This window comes from Bos indicus x Bos taurus, chromosome 1, assembly GCF_003369695.1.
Source record: "Bos indicus x Bos taurus breed Angus x Brahman F1 hybrid chromosome 1, Bos_hybrid_MaternalHap_v2.0, whole genome shotgun sequence".
Classification (NCBI taxonomy): domain Eukaryota; kingdom Metazoa; phylum Chordata; class Mammalia; order Artiodactyla; family Bovidae; genus Bos; species Bos indicus x Bos taurus.
The window spans coordinates 141,934,044-141,952,847 of NC_040076.1; the positions used below are offsets into that span (position 1 = coordinate 141,934,044).

The following is an 18,804-nucleotide window of genomic DNA, read 5'->3' on the forward strand; positions in this document are numbered from 1 at the left end:
GGGCAGTGGCAGCAGTGGCATAGGGAGACGGTGACTCCAGTGGGCTCCATCCAGGAGGGCGCGTGCAGGGGCCTGGCTGCCTCCAAGGTGGGGGAAGGGAATCGTCCCCTGTGGTCCCAGCCTTGTCTCCCTCCTTACCCTGCAAGGCTGTACGCTGAGTGCCCTGTCCTCTTGGGGGTGGGGGATGAGTAGGGACCTATGGGGGAGATGCTGTTGGGAATCTGTGGACAAATTGAGCGGGGGGAGTGGTTGGTGCCAGGAAGAGATGCTGACTCAGGGCCATCGGGGATGATGGATGGGACAGAGTCCTTTTCTTGGGGTGGAGGGTGTGAGAGGGCTGGAGACCAGGTTGGGGGCTCCCACGTGGGGAATCACGTGCCGCGTCAGGGCAGCTCTTGGTCCTCCAACCAGACCTCACTTGACACATCTCAGTGTAACAGGCAGGCCGCTCCTGGGTGGGCTCTGGCTGGTGCCCCCTCAAAGGGCTTTGGGATGAGTTGCTTATCCTACAACAAGGGTATTAACCTCTCCCTTCTAGGACACACACAGGCTCTCACTCTACAGACCTGGCCCCAAGTGCAAGGCTAAAAAGGAAGCCTTTTGTTTTGAAAAGGAGCCAGTGTCTCTTTTCCAGCAGGAAGGGTGGCTCAGGCCCAGAAGCCCTGCCTTCGGGGGCCGCATTACTTCCTGGCCTCCGAGCAGCAGAAACAGCCCTCAGTAGCATCAGAGGAGTCGGCCATGTGGCCTGGAGAGCAGGAGCTTAGGTCTGACGGTGTGGACACGTTCCTGGTGTCCCGGGAGAGCCGAGTGTCTCCAAGAGTGGGGGAGATGACTCTCCATCTGGGGATGGCTAAGACTTCAAGAGCTCTCATGGTGACACTTTGTTTATGGATTAAAACCGCATCCATTTTCAGAGGAAAAATAGCAAAAGTAGGCCAAGGTGTCACAGATGCTACACTTGACTTGCAAAGAAATACCCAAAAAAGTGCCAATTGGTAAAATGGATTTATTGGCTCTCTCTTTACCATGAAAGTCATGAATAACCTTTTGGGGGGAACTTACATTTGAAATGGTGTTTCTCAACACCATTCTAAGTGATGCTTAGAAGGTGAGAAACCTTCTAAGTGTCCAAGTGGCACTCTCTGTCTGGCCACACTAGGTCTCAGGTTTGCAGCATCCTCACCTCTAGGGAGCTACTTTGGGGTCCTTCCCTGCTCCCCAGGCCTAGGGCAGACCCTCTGCTGGGTGATGCTAAGACACTGCCCTCTGCCCCCATTGGTGGAAGGCTGAGAAGGAAGAGAGTGACTTGGCAGAAATAAAGCACAGCGGCGTCAAGTCTTAGGAATGAAGACCTGTCCTCATGCTGAGCACGGGAGCTTTATTCTTTAAGACATCAGGCCCCAGGCATTTGGTTCAGGCCTGGCCAGGAGCAGTTTGAGAGAAGCAGAGGGATGAGCACTGGGTGGGCGGGCAGGGTACCCAAGTACGGAGATCCCCTCCCTGGGTGTCGGGCGGCCACGTGGCTTCAGAAGGTGCATTCTGGAAATGAAGCACAGACAAGAGTTACCCTCAGCTGTGTGGTCCCCGGCCACCGCTGCCTGGCTTCTCCAGGTTGGTGGTGTGTGTTGTCTCCCTGCCAAGTCCCTGGGGAAGGGTCGAGTCCCCACTCCCTGGGAGAACAGCCACATATCCCAGGGGTACCCAAGGGGTCAGGACAAATGGAGCCTGAGATGGGCCAGGCCAGACAGGGCCGCTGCTAGAGTTCAAAGAAGTATCCTCTTGGGCTGAAGAGCAGGTGGAGGCGGGGCTGATCAGCACAGGGGTGACTCCCCACTGGGCCCAGAGGCTGATCTGGACCTCTGCTGGGGTTTGCGGGAAGGGGAGGAGCTCTGGGCTATGGGTAGCCCCCCACCCCCGTAACTGATTAGGGAGGCAGACCGGCTGGCTGGAATGCAGGTGCCTTTGTCATTCCCCAGGAACAAAGGGCGAGGGTGCCCCTATCCCCCCCACCCCCCACCCCCGCCACTGTGCCAATTCCAGGAAAGGGCCTCACATAGTAGTACGTGCCTCTTAGAAGGTGAGCTGGCACCTGGGCTCCAGATGGCTCACGGCAACCTCCATGGGGGTGGAGATGGGGGACAGGCGGGGAGGGGGGCGGAATACAGCCAGGAAAGCACAGCACCCAGTGCGCTGCTGTCTGCTCCTGGGCAGGGTCCCCCAGGGCCACCCTGCACCCCACTGCCCCAGCGAGGGAGGGGGCAGCCCCTCGTGGTACGGGCAGGAGATGGGTGGCGGGGTGGGGAGACGTGCCAGGACTCCACGTCCAGACAGAGAGCACGTCACAGATCACAAATGACCAAGACTCTGAGTGGGGTGCTTGCTGAAAATGGCCTTGAAAGTCAGCCCGGTTTTCCAAACCCATGTAATATCCACTTTTCTCCAGGGTAGCTTTTAAGCTATTTCCCTCTACATAAGGCCTTGACTCTGAACACCTTTCTCAAAGGATGAAAAACTAAGTGCATGAGTGATCAGTCGTGTCCGACTCGTGATCCCCTGGGCTGCAGCCTGCCAGGCTCCTCTGTCCATGGGACTCTCCAGGCGAGCAAACTGGAGTGGGTTGCCCTGCCCTCCTCCAGGGGATCTTCCCAACCCGGGGACTGAACCCACGTCTCTTGTGTCTCTTGCATGAATAGGTGGGTTCTTTACCACTGGTGCCACCTGGGAAGCCCCGCCTTGCCCAGCAGACAGATGTGGCATAGGGGGCCCACCCAGGGCCCAAGTGTGTGTGGCTTCCCGGGGCCTGAAAGACCTTGTGCGTTCGATCTGGCTCACCTGCTTCCTGCAGGGGCTTGAAGCACCAGGGCACCCCGTGGATGCTGGAGTCGAAGCAGCAGCCGCGGTTGTTGCACTGCTCGGGGGTGACCTCGGGGTAGCCGCAGTCCACCCTGTCCTTGGCCGGCACTGCACACTGGTTCGCCGCTGGTCCACACAAAGCCAGGTCAGACAGACCTCTCTGGCTTGGGGTTGGTCCACCGGCCGCATTTACAAGTCCGCACCCTCCCTGCAGCTCCCAGTTCATAGGATACAACCCCACCCCTCCCCCAACATGCTGCTCCAGGGCCCTCTTTCCCCATAAGTATTTAAGGAGAAATGTTTTGTGAAAGATCTGGCCGGCTGCCCGGGGTCTCTCACTTGGGTGCTCCTAGCACCTGTAGAGCCTGGGTTCCTGCCAGTTGGCAGGTACCCACAGGAATCCAGGGTCCCCTGAACCCGGAAACAAAGTTCCCCTTCAGTGTTTAATCAACAGAACTTCCCCCTTAAAAATGAATAGGATAATAGAAGATAGGCATTCAAGTAAGAAAACCGCAATGTGAGCTCCTTTCTGCCTCTCCCTCCTTCCCTTGACACACCGTGCCTGTGTATCTGTGGGTCTCTATGATTCACTTTTCAGATAAGTCTTTATGTCAGAAGCTCAGCAAAAGTCCACTGTGCCTCATTCCTTAACCGGATTTTTCCTTAGGCAAATAGAATTCACAGGGAACCTAGAATCCTCTTCTATGGCTGCCAATTCATAATTCCTTATTCCACTGGTTCCCAAACATTGCTCATGGTGGGGTCAGGACCAGCGACACCTGCTCCCACCCAGAGACCTTCTGATGTAGTTGGCACATCCTACTGGGCTTTGAGGTTTAAAAGCTTCCAGGTGATTCTGATGGCTCCCAAGTTTGAGACCACTCAGAACCTGATAAAAACCACACTTGAATTTCTGCAAAATCCAGTTAATGGAACAGTCATGCCCCACCTGGAATCACAATTCAATGGCTAAATGAAAACTGTAGGTATTGAAAATGTTCTGGAAGCGGCTGTTTTCATTTGTCTTTTCTTTGTGTTTTGCAAATGTGCCAGAATAATGTAGAAAGACCTATACTGTTGATTCAGAAGTCTCCAGCAAGGAAGGCAGTGGGAGGGTAGGCTTTGTGTGGCTACCAGAGTTCCCATCCTGCTTTCCACACTGACCAGTAGAGTCAGTTATTAACTCTCTGAAGCTCAGTTTCCTTGTCTGCAAAATATGGACAGCAAGACCCAGTTCGTAGGGCTGCTGAGAGAAAATGTATGTGTCTGGTAAGTTTGTTGTTGTTGTTCAGTCCCGAAGTTGTGTCTGACTCTTTGTGACCCCATGGACTGTAGCCCACCAGGCTCCTCTGCTCTCCACTATCTCCTGGAGTTTGCACAAACTCATGTCCATTGAGTTATCTAGTCCATTGAGTTGGTGATGCTCTCTAACCATTTCATCCTCTGCCACCCCCTTTCCTTTGCCTTCAGTCATTCCCAGCATCAGGATCTTTTCCAATGAGTCAGGTGGCTAAAGTAGTTGATCAGTAACAGAGACGAGCAAACCCAACTCCATACTGCAGCTGATCCTTCAGCTCTAACCTTCATGCTCTTAATGTAAAGTACATTGCATCAGGTGGCTAAAGTAGCAATCATTAAATTATTAAGGAGCTTGGCCACTTTCCTCTAGCCCACAGAAAGCCCCCAGCCTGGCTCTTCCATGTCCTGTCCCCTAGTCCTGTGTTCCCACTCTCCACTCGGCCCCTCCTCCTCCCTGCCGCCCAGTGGGAGGGGGTCAGAGCGGTACTCACACAGGCCCACATACTGCCCGGTTGAACTGGAGGACCCCAAGGCCAGGACCACCACCACCAGCAGCCAGAATGTTCTGGCCTCCATGGTCACAGGCTGGCTCTGGGGACCCGACTGCTCAGAAAACATGTTGAGTTGGCCAAGAAGACTTATTTATACCCCTGTGTTTACACAGGCACTCCAGGTTCTGTTTGTTTGGGAGCCCTTCCCTCCAGCCCCGCCCACTCAAAGTCCCCAGAGGCTCGACCATCCCAAAGGCTAGTAGAGGTGCTTCCCACCCCGCTGTTTTGCAGTAGCAAGTGAGGGGCAATGGCAGCTGCAGCTGCCTGTGAACACCTCTCTATCTGGGAGAACACCTGGGAGCCAGAGCAGGGTCAATGCCCATTGTAGCCTGGCCAGGAAGAAAGAACAAAGGCTCAGTGTGAGGCTCAAGGAAGCACCATCAGGCCTGGGCACCACCCAACAACCCACCCAGGAGCAGGTCAGGAGGGTCCCTGCTCAGTGACATGAGTTTCCAGGCCACTTAATCCCAGGCCAACCTCGAGTACTTGAAAAGACAGGCGACAACCACAAGTCAGGGAAAACAGGTGTGCTGATTTCATTTCTGTGTCACAGCTCTTGAAAGGTAGAGGTGCTTTTTCTTTATTTTTTGCTGTTTCTCCAGCAAAAAGTTATTTTTATCAACTACATTTTAACAAATGTATTGAGTATGTTTTAATAAGGATACAATACCTGCAGTTGGTTGTTAAAGTCAGACAGTACAGAAGACTCTGCCCCTTCTGAGTGCCACTGTCCACGTTTCACAGTTCTTAGGCATTTTCCCAGAATGTCCTCTGCGCACTTAAGCACATTTGTTCACACGAAAGGGAACTCACTCTACCTTGCCCAGCTTCCTTTCCATTTTCTTTTAATGCGAAAGCTAAAGCTTGGAAATTATTTTGTAACAACACATCTAGGGGCTTCCCTGGTGGTCCAGTGGTTAAGAATCTGTTCTGCCAACGGAGGGGACACGGGTTCAGTCCCTGCTTCAGGAAGATCCCACATGAAGCAACAAAGGGCATCTGCCATAGCTACTGAAGCCCCCGCGCTCTAGAATCCTCGAGCCACAGCTATGGAGCCCGTATGCTGCAACGACTGAGCCCTTGAGCCGAGAGCTTGCGTTCTGCAACGAGAAAAGCTACCACGATGAGGTGCACACACCATAGCTAGACGGTAACCCCTGCCCTCCACAACTAGAGAAAGCCCTTGTGCATCAAGGAAGACCCAGCACAGCCAAAAAAACAAAATGAATTAATTAAAAAGCATGTCTAAATGAAATGGGAATAATTATACCCACTTTGCAGAGGAACAAACTAAGGCTCAAAATGTTATCAAATTCATACTGCTGTGGTACAACAGGCTGATAAATCGAGAGATGGGTGTTGGAGCAACAGTAGCGATTTCATTTGGAAAGCCAGGAATCCAGGAAGATGGTGGACTCGTCGTGTCCCAAAGAACCATCTTAGCTGAATTAGAATTCAGGTTTCTTTCCACTAAAAGGGGAGGGGCGTGGCTGGTTGCTGCAAACTTCTTGGTAATTGACCCCGGGCTAGATCTGGGGCTAGACTTCTCAGGCTAGACCCCGGACCTTTGTTCTTGCAGCAGTCCACACAGGTCTAGGCACCATGTTCTTGTAAACTTCCAACAGAACAAACATTCTCTGCTCTGCAACTTTTTATCTCTATGTGAATGAAACGTGTTTTACCTTTAAAAGTTAAGGCTGGGAGGCAGAGCCTTGAGAAGGGGCTATTGTATATTTCAGGCTATAGGTGACCTACTTGTACCAAGATGAAAGGGCATCATGATTAAGTTCCAGCCACAGAGCACAAGAGGGCTTCCCAGGTGGCACCAGCAGTAAAGAACCCACCTGCCGATGCAGGAGACATAAGAGATGCGGGTTCAATCCCTGGGTCAGAAAGATCCCCTGGAGGAGGGCATGGCAGCCCACTCCAGTATTCTTGCCTGGAGAATTCCATGGGCAGAGGAACCTGGAGGGCTACAGTCCAGTGGGTTGCAAAGAGTCAGACGCGACTGAGCATGCATGCCATTCATTCATCCATCTGTCCATCCATCCATTTCTCCATCCATCTGTCCACAGAGAATGAAGGTTAGAGCTGAAGGATCAGCTGCAGTATGGAGTTGGGTTTGCTCGTCTCTGTTACTGGACATCCGCCAAAGGTCACCAAGGAGGCCTGGCAGAGCTGTGATGTGACCTGCCTCTGTGGGACCCTGCGGTCTCCTCCTCCATCAAGGACGCCAGCCCCACCTGCACCTGACTGGCGGGGAGAGTGGGGTAGCGTGGGGTCTAGTTGTGGTGTGTTCTCCAGGCTTCCTTCCTAATGGGGTATTCTTCTCTCTCTGTTGAACTCTGATCCAGGAACTGTGGGGTGGGAGTTGTCCACCATCCCAGGGCAGACACACCTGCTGGCTGCACTTAACCCCCAGGTAGAGGTATGTTTTAGGACGGGTCCCCAAACCACCCAGGGGTTCATCTCTAGCACTGCCCTTCCCCAAGGGACTGATGGGGCTAGACTGCGTGTGCTCTGGAACCGGGCACTGTGTCCCACCTCATGACTCCCCAGGCCCTGCTCTGCTACCCAGGGAGCCCTGGGTGAACCCATGTGCAGAGACACCCATGTCTGAATTGCCCCTCCCCACAAGGCTTACAGACAGAGCAGTTTCTGCATTGTTTTCAGGGCATTTGCTCTGTTCCCAGAGAGGGGAGTAACCCAAGCTAACAGATGGCTTGATTTTTATGTAATTAACAAAAACATCATATTAAATTCCTCACAGCATTTGCTGGCCTGACCCCTGCCTTCCCACTCCTCACAATATCCCCAGGCCAGGCCAGGCAGGGGAACTGGGTCAGGTTCCAGGAAGTCACAGATGCCCAGAAACAGGCTTAGAAGTGACAGTTATCTGAAGGCTGTCCTGGCAGGGAAATCACCCGGCTGCCCCTGGAATTGCCTGGAGAGCAGGACCTGCATGGACCCCCGGCCCGCCTACCCAGGCAAGAAACTGGGAAGCCACTGAGTTCTCCTGCAGCCAGCACCAGCTGCTGCCTGGTAACTTGCTCGGCATCCCTCAGTGAATGTAGATTGAGCCCCACTGCAGGAGTCTGGGGCTTGGGGCCGAGGCAGGAATAACATGGAACATGTCCCCAACCTGGAAAATCCCCCACAGGGAGACAGGGCTGTAATTACAGTGATGAAGCCGAGAGACATGGTCCCAGTCTGGGGCCGAGTAACCTTGGGCTTGTCCCTTCCTATCTCTGGGGCCCCGGCTTCCTCGCCTGTCACGTGGAGCCTGGCCCGCAGGCATCCATGAGCTGGTGACCCCGAGCTGGATGCCAGGGTCACAGTCTGATCACCTGCCAGGCATGGGGCAGCAGCTACGGTGCAGAGGGTCCAGTGCCCCAGAGCCCGGTCCCATAGAAGCCTTGGCTGTGCAAGGGGTTGGGGATGGGCGGGCAGGACACAGGCTTCTTGGAGAAAATGGGGCGGGGCTGGCCTTGGAGCCCCAGGAGCTGAGGCTGTGGGGAGAAGTCCAGGGTGCATGTTCTCCTTGTTCTGTTCTCACCAGGGGCAGAGGATGGGGACGGGGAGCCCACCCTGCCTCCCAGAGCACACAGGCCCATAGCCGTAGCTGTCAGCAATCCAATGGGGCACTTCAGTTCCAGGAATGAAGCAAACCCAGTGCCAGAGCGGCAGGCCCCCGGCTCACCTGTCTTGGCCCCGCCCCAACAGGTGGCTGCCTGGTGCCTAGAGCCTGGTCTGAGCAGCTGGTTGGGCTGTCCCGGGAGCCTGCCCAGCAACCCCACCTGGGCTGTGTGCGCAGGTGCCCAGGGCAAGCTAGGGCCAAGAAGCAGGCCATCTGGCCCTGGGTGCTGCAACCTCCCACTGCAGGATGCCTGGCCACTGGCACGTATGTAAGAAGCATGGGCTAAGCATGATCATGGGATGGATACTTGGTCTGTGATGCTGGGCCCTCAGGACACCAGGCAGAAGCCTGCCCTCAGAACCCAGAGAATTGGCCTTGAAGTGCGAACTGCAGTGCGATACCTGACAGGGTGCTAGCTACCCAGCAGGCTTCTCCTCGGGGGTGAAATCGCACTGGGTCTTGAGGGATGAGTAGGAGTTCGGACGGGTGATGGTCAGAAGGGCATTCTGGGCAGGCACCGTGAGCTCACCACCTCATAGAAAATACAGTCAGTGTGGCCTGCACAGGGTGATATACTCCACTTTACCACTCAGCTTTCTGATACTGTCCCTCTTGGTTACTCAAGCCCACAGAGAGTCACACAGAGAAAGAAGTTTCAAAGTCCAGTAATTGACACCCTCTGGGTGGCTCTGGGGTCACACCCTTCTCTAAGAAGCTCCCTGAGGACCAGCTGTCGCTTTGCCCTGCAGCTGTCTTGGGTGCGGCCCCACCTTCTGTGCTGAGTTCTCTGCAGCCAGACCCTCCCTGAGGAGCAGGACTGAGTGTCCATGTTCAGGGGACACAGGCATGGACTGATTCAGGGGGGACTGGTTTATACTGAGGGCAAATGGGGGGCTTGGAGCTGTACAAATGAATCACCCACCAAACGTGGGGAGAGGGGGAGAGGAGAGCAGGCCCTGAGTCGGGATGGAGGCCATGGGCCTGAGGACAACCCCCATGGACCCTGGGTCTCCTGCCCCCAATACTGGGCCAGCAGCGGTCCTATCGCAACAGGGCTTGTGATGTCCCCTGGGGGTTCCAGGGAAGTGATGTCCAGCTCAGGGTACACTTCTGGCGGTGTGGCCACAGTGACTTCTATGTCCAGGGTGCCTCTGGGATTGGAGCTCTTGCGTCAGCAGCAGGTGCTGTTACAATGTTACAACAAAGAAAGTTTCCCAGGAACAAGTCAGCTAAGGACCAGGAAGCTCACAGGATCAAGGCAGAAATAAACAGAGTTAGAGCCTGGAGCAGGCCTGCCCAGGGCACCAGGCCCCTCCTGGATAGCCCTGACTTTTGGACACAGAAAGCCTTTTTGTGCAGCTGGATGGGCTCCAGCAGGAAGCCGAGGCCTGCCAACCACTGAAGCGGCACCTGGGTGTGCCCTCCACTTGAGCCTGACCAGTGCCAGCTCCTGGCCCTGCACTGCATCCTAGGGGGATAGCCCAGGAAGGCACAGATCGTCCCCAGGAGCCCCCAGTGCAGGCAGGACAGGACAAAGGCCCAGCAGCAGCAGGAGACCCCCCAGGGAACTCCATCCTCAGCCAGTTCAGGTCAAGTCACCTTGCTCTTCTTCCCTGTGAATCAAGCCACCCAAGTGACCTGCAGGTATGCTGGGTGCAGTCACGTCCTTCCCAGAGTCGTGTCCTTCCTGGAACCCCAGGGCATGGCCTTATTTGGAACAAGGTTGTCTGAGTGTAAGTGCTTCAGTTAAGGTGAGGTCGGGCTGGGGTAGGGTGGGTCCCTGGTCCAATCTGACTGGTGTGCATATAAGAGAGGAGAAAATACTGCGCTAGACACACAGAGAGGAGACGACGTGAATATGGACAGGCATGGAGATGTCCTTGACTACAGGGACCAAGACCCAGAGATGCCTCTCAGAGCTGAGGACCGCGGGCAGCCCCCAAGAGCTGGGAGATGGGGGAGGCGGCTCCTCTAGAGCCTCAGAGGGAGCCGGGCCCACAGAGACTTCCAGCCTCCAGGCTGGCGGAGGAGAGATGTCTGGGGTTTAAACCACTCAGTCTGTGGTGCTCTGTTATGGCAGCCCCAGGGGACACCCAGCTCTGAGGGTCTATTTAATTTATACTTTCTCCAGGGAGGGGAGGGGTTGTTGTTGTTGTTCAGTCCCTAAGTGTTGTCTGACTCTTCATGACCCCACAGACTGTAGCACGCCAGGCTTCCCTGTCCTTCACCAACACCTGGAGTTTGCTCAGATTCATGTCCATTGAGTCAATGATGCCATCCAACCATCTCGTCCTCTGTTGCCCCCTTCTCCTCCTGAGGGGAGGGAGGATTTGGTCAAAGATCTGGATAGATGTCTCCAAGAAAGCCTCTCCTGCCCTGCCTCCCACCAGCCCCTTGGTCAACTGGACAAGCTCTGCCCAGGGCCCATGTCCTCTCACCCAGGACCCTGGTGCTCCTGCTGTGCAGACTGACACCCCACGCTCTCAGCATCCTTACCTGTGTCCTCATTGTGCTCAAATGATTAGTAGTCTCAGTGAACCACGGGCCACAGCCAATCACCACGTGTCTGCTGAATCCCTTCCACACTTCCACATGAGACCAAAATAATCCCCACCGGGCCCTCCATTCAAACGTCCTTGCTTAGGGAGGCTGGACCACACTGGCCAGGGGGGAAGAACAAGGCTCTCACCTTCCAATCAGGGCCTGGAGGACCAGGGCAGGAGCAACCATGCCAGGGGAGGCCCAAGGGAGGTGACCGTGTGGTGAGTCGTCCATGTGGGGACACGTTCAGAACACATGGGATGCTATTAGCGATTATGCCAGGGCAGCAGGCGTGGGGTCCCAGGCCACCTGGCAAGAGGACATCCCTCCAGCCCTGAACCTGGTGGCAGTCACTTCTGATAGGAACTGCACAGTGTGTGACTTTGATGGAGCACAGGCAAGGTGCTTTCTAAAGCTCTGGAAACAGACACAAGCCAAGTAGTGCAAGCGTGAGTGTGTCATGGTCCGTCACGCTCTGACATACGTGTGCACTGGTGGGCAATGTGTGTGTGTATAGGCATGCACATCCAGCCCTGTCCTAGTGTGTTCAGGCTGCTACAACAGCGCCACAGACCAGGGGACTTAGAAACAACAGTTAGTTCTCAGAGCTCTGGCAAAAAGAGTCCAAAATGCAATATTTGGATGCAATCTCAAAAACAACAGAATCATCTCTATTCGTTTCCAAGGCAAACCATTCAATATAACAGTAATCCAGGTCTCTGTCCCAACCACTAATGCCAAAGAAGATGAAATTGAACAGTTCTATGAGGACCTACAAGACCTTCTAGAACTAACACCAAAAAAGGATATCCTTTTCATCACAGGGGATTGGAGTGAAAAAGTAGGAAGTTAAGAGATAACTGGAGTAACAGGTAAGTTTGGCCTTAGAGTACAAAATGAAGCAGGGCAAAGGCTAACAGAGTTTTGCCAAGAGAACGCACTGGTCATAGTAAACACCCTCTTTCAACACAAGAGAAGACTCTACACATGGACATCGCCAGATGTACCAGAATCAGATTGATTATATTTTTTGCAGCCAAAGATGGAAAAGCTATATACAGTCAGAAAAACAAGACCAGGAGCTTACTGTGGCTCAGATCATGAACTCCTTATAGCCAAATTCAGACTGAAATTGAAGAAAGTAGGGAAAACCACTAGGCCATTCAGGTATGACCTAAATCAAATCCCTTACAATTATACAGTGCAAGTGACAAATAGATTCAAAGGATTAGATCTGATGGACAGAGTGCCTGAAGAACTATGGATGAAGTTTCTTAACACTGTGCAGAAGGTGATGATCAAAATCATTCCAAGAAAAAGAAATGCGAAAAGGCAAAATGGTTGTCCAAGGAGGCCTTACAAATACTGAGAAGAGAAGAGAAGCAAAAGGTAAAGGAGAAAAGGAAAGATATACCCATCTGAATGCAGTTCCAAAGAATAGCAAGGAGAGATAAGAAAGTCTTTTTAAGTAATCAGTGCAAGGAAATAGAGGAAAACAATGGAATGGGAAAGACTAGAGATCTCTTTGAGGAAATCAGAGACACCAAGGGAACATTTCATGCAAAGATGGGTACAATAAAGGACAGAAATTGTATGGATCTAACAGAAGCAGAAGATAGTAAGAAGAGGTGACAAGAATATACAGAAGAACTATATTAAAAAGATCTTGCTGCTGCTGCTACTAAGTCACTTCAGTCATGTCCGACTCTGTGCAACACCATAGATGGCAGCCCACCAGGCTCCCCCATCCCTGGTATTCTCCAGGCAAGAACACTGGAGTGGGTTGCCATTTCATGACCCAAAAAACTATGAGGGCATGATAACTCACCTAGAGCCAGATATCTTGGAGTGCAAAGTCAAGCAGGTGTTAGGAAGCATCACTATGAACAAAGCTCATAGAGGTGATGGAATTCCAGCTGAGCTATTTCAAATCCTGAAAGATGATGCTGTGAAAGTGCTGCACTCAATATGCCAGCAAATTTGGAAAACTCAGCAGTGGCCACAGGACTGGAAAAGGTCAGTTTTCATTCCAATATCAAAGAAGGACAATGCCAAAAAATGTTCAAACCACTGCACAATTGCACTCATTTCAGATGCTAGCAAAGTAATACTCAAAATTCTCCATGCCAGGCTTCAATAGTACGTGAACCAAGAACTTTCAGATGTTCAAGCTGGATTTCGAAAAGGCAGAGGAACCAGAGATCAAATTGCCAACATCCACTGGATCATAGAAAAAGCAAGAGAATTCCAGAAAAACATCTGCTTCGTTGACCACGCTAAAGCTTTTGACTGTGTGGATCACAACAAACTGTGGAAAATTATTCAAGAGATGGGAATACTGAGGGAGTCAATTCCCAGGCAGGTTGATAAGTCTGGGGTCCCCGAGGAGAAGAGACGGGTCTGGGATTCTCAAGGAGGAGATGGGGGTCTGGAATTCTCGAGGAGGAGGAAAGGAAAAATGTCTTTTTTTTTTTTTTTCCTCTCTCCGCATTCTTTAGTCTTAGTCATATAAAACGGTTTTTTTCTTTAAGCCCGGAACTGATGATAACACAACAAACAAGTCATTTTAAACTCTGTCCTAGGGATTATATAACAGCAATGTATCCTGCCTGAGGACAGTTTCTCCTTCCTGAAAGCCTTCTGACTAATCCTGATATGTAAAAAGTATATTGTGGGAGTGGGTCTGGTAGGATCTTTCTACTGTTAGGTTCTAATCCTGTTATCCTAAAGTGTAAATTGTGGGAGTGGGTCTGGTAGAATTTTTACAACCTTGAGACATTCTTTTGATTTACTGTAATAACTAATTTTAAAAGTGTATAATTCCCTTGCTAAAGACTAGCTAGGGGAGCAATCTCCACCCCCTTCTGATGTCTATGCCAGAAGTTTCTCTGTCCCTTTTCACTGTAATGAAACTTCGGCCACACAAGAGCCCTGAGTGGTCAAGCCTCGTTTCTGGTCCTGAAGCTAAATCTTCCTCAGAGATCGTGAATCCGACCTCGTTCACCGTAAGCTATCATCTCGGGGGCTCGTCTGGAACCTTCAGGACAAGGCAAGAACACTCAGAGCTCTAGCCTCTGTGCTTTCTCAGTATACACGTTTTCTGCTTTACTTTACTCTTTGGGGTACTTGTGTGAATGAATAACAGGCCCTGTGTGAAGCAACTGATGAGCCTTCCTCTGAGGTTTTGTGGTACCGCGTAATGACTGAAGGCAGCCCCGAAAAGGAGAGCCTTGTCGGGGGTTTATACCGACCTGCCCATGCCAAGAGACACCCAAGGTCCCTGCAAGGGGAGCAACCAAAATGGGCAAAGCGTGTGGGCTGAACTTTCCTTTCTTGGTCAGCTTTTCCTAGTCTCTTTGACCATTTCATAACTGCATGTGTCGACTACAAATTGGCACTTACCAAGAGCATTGCCAACAACTAACCAACAAAGGCATTTGCCATCTGCCTCTACGGAGATCTGACGTCCCTGGTGGCTCAGACGGTAAAGCGTCTGCCTACAATGTGGGAGACCCGGGTTTGATCCCTGCGTCGGGAAGATCCTCTGGAGAAGGAAATGGCAACCCAGTCCAGTAGTCTTGCCTGGAAAATCCCGTGGATGGAGGAGCCTGGTAGGCTACAGTCCATGCGATCCCAAAGAGTTGGACACCACTGAGTGACTAAACTTTTCTATTCTGTACTGTTGATGGACAAAAGTCAATTTCTATTTGCCTTTCAAGACCCTATTCAGCCAGCTTCTCAGTTAACCTGGACAGTTTTGCCCCAGGGATTTGACAGCCCCCATCTATTTGGGCAAAGTTTGTCATGCTGCTGCTTCAGTCGTGTCCGACTCTGTGCGACCCCATAGACGGAAGCCCATCAGGCTCCCCCGTCCCTGGGATTCTCCAGGCAAGAACACTGGAGTGGCTTAAGTTTGTCATGGGATCTACAAAATTGTAATCGCTCCGAGGCAGTGGTACTACAATATGTCAATTATATTCTGCTCTGTGCTGAGACACAGGAAGCTTGCTCACAAGCCTCAGAAGATTTCTTAAAACTTTCTGGTAGGCTGCAGTTATAAGGCATCAAGGAAAAAATCTCAGCTTTGCAACAATATGTTAAATATCTGGGCCTAATCATATCAGAAGGGACTAGGGCCATAGGCCAGGAGAGAATTAAACCTCTACTAAATCATCCCTTACCTGTGACTTTAAGACAATTGAGAGGCTTTGGGGGAAGCACAGGCTAGTGCTGCATTTGGATTCCGGGTTATGGGGAACTTGCCTGGCCTTTATATAAACTTATAACTGAAACTCAGCAGGCCCAAACTGACAAGCTGGTTTGGTCTCCAGATACTCAAAAGGCTTTTAAGGCTCTTCAGCCTACTCTCCAGCAAGCTCCTGCTTTGACCTTGCCCGAATTGTCAGAATTTAATTTGTTTGTCACGAAAAGAAAACTTCAGAGAAGGCAATGGCACCCCACTCCAGTGCTCTTGCCTGGAAAATCCCATGGACAGAGGAGCCTGGTAGGCTGCAGTCCATGAGGTTGCTAAGAGTCGGGCATAACTGAGTGACTTCACTTTCACTTTTCACTTTCATGCATTGGAGAAGGAAATGGCAACCCACTCCAGTGTTCTTGCCTGGAGAATCCCAGGGATGGGGGAACCTGGTGGGCTGTCATCTATGGGGTCACACAGAGTCGGACACGACTGAAGCGACTTAGCAGCAGTAGCAGCAAAAGAAAACTTGAGAGTTTTGACACAACCCTGAGGGCCTCACCAGCAATCTATAGCTTATCTGAGCAGAGACTTAGATGTAATCTCAGGTGGGTGGCCACACTGTCTAAGAGTAATTGTGGCAGTGGCTTTATTAACACCCAAAGCCCTCAAAATAATTAATGGGTGAAATCTTACTGTGCTGACTTCTCATGATGTGAGTGGAATCTTAAACTCTAAGGTTAATACTTGGATGACAGACAGTCAGCTTCTTAAATATCATCATTGTTGTTAGAAGGATCAATAACTAAGCTTAATGTTTGTGGAAACTTAAATCCTGCCACTTTCCTTTCCGAGAAGGAAGATGAAACACCTTATCATGATTGTTCGCTATTTCTAACTTTAAACTATGCAGCTCAGGAAGATCTAATGGATACCCCACTAGACAATTCTGACATGGATGTATTTACAGATGGCAGTCCTTTTGTTTGGAATGGGAATCAGAGAGCAGGTTACTCTGTGGTTACCTCTGAACAGATTTTAGAGGCAAAGTTTCTTCCCCCTGGTACAAGTGCCCAATTGGCAGAGCTTGTTGCTTTGACCCAAGTCCTAGAGTTAAGCAGAGTGCTGCTGCTGCTGCCGCTGCTAAATCCCTTCAGTTGTGTCTGCCTCTGTGGGACCCCAGAGACGGCAGCCCACCAGGCTCCCCCGTCCCTGGGATTCTCCAGGCAAGAACACTGGAGTGGGTTGCCATTTCCTTCTCTAATGCATGAAAGTGAAAAGTGAAAGGGAAGTCCTTCAGTCGTGTCTGACTCTTCGTGACCCCATGGACTGCAGCCTACCAGGCTCCTCCGTCCATGGGACTTTCCAGGCAAGAGTACTGGCGTGGAGTGCCATCGCCTTCTCCATAAGCAGAGGGCAGTTCAGTTCAGTTCAGTCGCTCAGTCATGTCCGACTCTTCGCGACCCCATGAATCGCAGCACGCCAGGCCTCCGTGTCCATCACCAACTCCCGGAGTTCACTCAGACTCACGTCCATCGAGTTGGTGATGCCATCCAGCCATCTCATCCTCTGTCGTCCCCTTCTCCTCCTGCCCCCAATCCCTCCCAGCATCAGAGTCTTTTCCAATGAGTCAACTCTTCGTATGAGGTGGCCAAAGTACTGGAGTTTCAGCTTTCGCATCATTCCCTCCAAAGAAATCCCAGGGCTGATCTCCTTTAGAATGGACTGGTTGGATCTCCTTGCAGTCCAAGGGACCCTCAAGAGTCTTCTCCAACACCACAGTTCAAAAGCATCAATTCTTCTGTACTCAGCCTTCTTCAGAGTCCAACTCTCACATCCATACATGACCACAGGAAAAACCATAGCCTTGACTAGACGGACCTTATCTAAATATCTACACTGATTCTAAGTATATTTTTTTGACTTTACATGCCTGTGCTGCAATATGGAAGAGAGACAATTTAAAACTGCAACAGGAGAACCTATTAAATATTTCAAAAAGATTGAGAGACTTTTAACTGCTGTATATTGTCCTAAAGAAGTAGCTGATAAACATTGCAAGGGGCAGGGCAGGGATGGGAGTAAAGTAGAGGAAAATCAGGTGGTGATTCTCAAGCCAGAAAAGTGGCATTTTAGGAACTCCCTCTCCTACAAGCACCCCTAGTCTGGACAGGTCCTGCTGAACAGGAAAAACTACAATCTACTGAAGAAGAATTAGAAAGACATGAGAAAAGAGGAGCAAAAATTACTGATATAGGTTGGTTATAGTCTGAAGTTGGATGATTCATAATTCCTGAAAATGCTCAATGGAAAATTCCAAAGGGTTTACACCAGAGTTTTCATTTAGGTGTTGAAAGCACTTACCAGATGGCTTCTCACCTATGTGAGGGTAAAAATGTAATGAAAACTTCAAAAAACATTATCAAGAGATGTGAGGTTTGTCAGAAAAATAGCCCAAAGACTGAACAGTTAGCAAGAACTGGGTTCCAATGAAGTGGAAAGTATCCCGGAGAGGATTGGGAAATTGATTTTACTCATATGCCAAAGACAGATTTTCTTACTTACAAGTCTGGGAGACACTTTAACTGGATGGATGGAGGCCTTTCCCTGCCATAGTGAACAGGGTAAGGAAGTTATAAAAATTTTAGTCCGTAAAATTATTCCCAGGTTTGGGCTGCTGCAGAGCCTTCAGAGCGACAATGGCTCTGCCTTTAAAGCTGCTGTATCTCAAGGGGTGTCAAAAGCTCTAGGAATTGAATATCACTTACACTGTTCCTGGAGACCCCGATCTTCAGGAAAGGTAGAAAAGGCTAATGACATTATTGCGTAAATTAACTCAAGAGACTCAGGACAGTTGGCTTAAAGTTCTACCCATAGCTTTAATGAGGGCTCAGACTGCCTTTAAAAAGGAAGGGCTGTCCCCTTTGAATGTATCTGTGGAAGACCCTTATGCACAGACACTGTTAGAGACCCCAAAGCCTTAGAATTAACTAACTATGTGACTCAGCTTTTAGTCTTTCAAGAGCTATTACGGAAAATCGGGGAGGTGACTCCTCACCCAGCCTCTGAGTCAAACAAGCCACTGAGCTAAGCACGAGGTCCTGATAAAGACTTTGGTATTTGAAGGCCAATCTCTCGAGCCCCTCTAGGAAGGCCTTTACCAGGTTATTCTTTCTTCTCCCACATCTGTCAAGGTGCCAGGAATTGATTCCTGGGTGCACCACACTTGAGTTAAAAAGTGGCACCCTGACCAAAACTAAACAATGTCATTTTATGTTTTTACCCTCTCTGCTTTCCCCTTTTACATTTCAAATGGGCCTGATGATCTATGCGGGCCTCCTTCTGCTGACTCCAAAGGTCCTGAGTCTTCCCTTTGACCCTCAAGACAACACTTTCCTGTCCTGGGCTCATTCTTACGCTGCATTCCACGGTCGGTCTAATTGCTGCGTCTGCAGAGCACTCCCCTCTTCACCAGTTGAAGGCTTCCCATAGTGGGTTTCTCCACTTCAAGGAAAAGACTTTCTTCAACTCTGTGACTATCTCCACCAATAACAATCGCGTGTGATGCCTCTCCTTAATCTGATGATATCTAGCAATCCTAAAATGGACTGGTGTAACACTTTGTACCTTAACTAGGGACCTAATGGGACTTTCAACTTTGATTATACATTATCTTGTTTTAATGAATATTTTGCTGCATGTAAGAAGATAAATCAGTCTAGATCTGG

At 50.8% G+C, this 18,804-nt stretch overlaps 1 protein-coding gene across 1 annotated transcript; it reads right to left on the bottom strand.

Annotated features, from left to right (window-relative positions):
- Positions 1–990: 990 nt before the first annotated feature.
- Positions 991–4,785, bottom strand: LOC113895530 (trefoil factor 3). The gene is made up of 3 exons (XM_027546844.1): positions 4,644–4,785; positions 2,833–2,979; positions 991–1,539 (listed from the first exon to the last, which is right to left on the bottom strand). Exons 1-3 carry the CDS (start codon positions 4,768–4,770, stop codon positions 1,526–1,528), a joined length of 288 nt encoding a protein of 95 aa, XP_027402645.1. The 5' UTR covers positions 4,771–4,785; the 3' UTR covers positions 991–1,525.
- Positions 4,786–18,804: the final 14,019 nt, after the last annotated feature.

Coding starts and splice junctions, on each gene's coding strand:
- LOC113895530 (XM_027546844.1), bottom strand. CDS start 4,770: ATGTTTTCTGAGCAGTCGGGTCCCCAGAGCCAGCCTGTGACCATGGAG. Junction 2,980..4,643: donor CGGGCAGTATGTGGGCCTGT/GTGAGTACCGCT, acceptor TGTGTGGACCAG/CGGCGAACCAGTGTGCAGTG.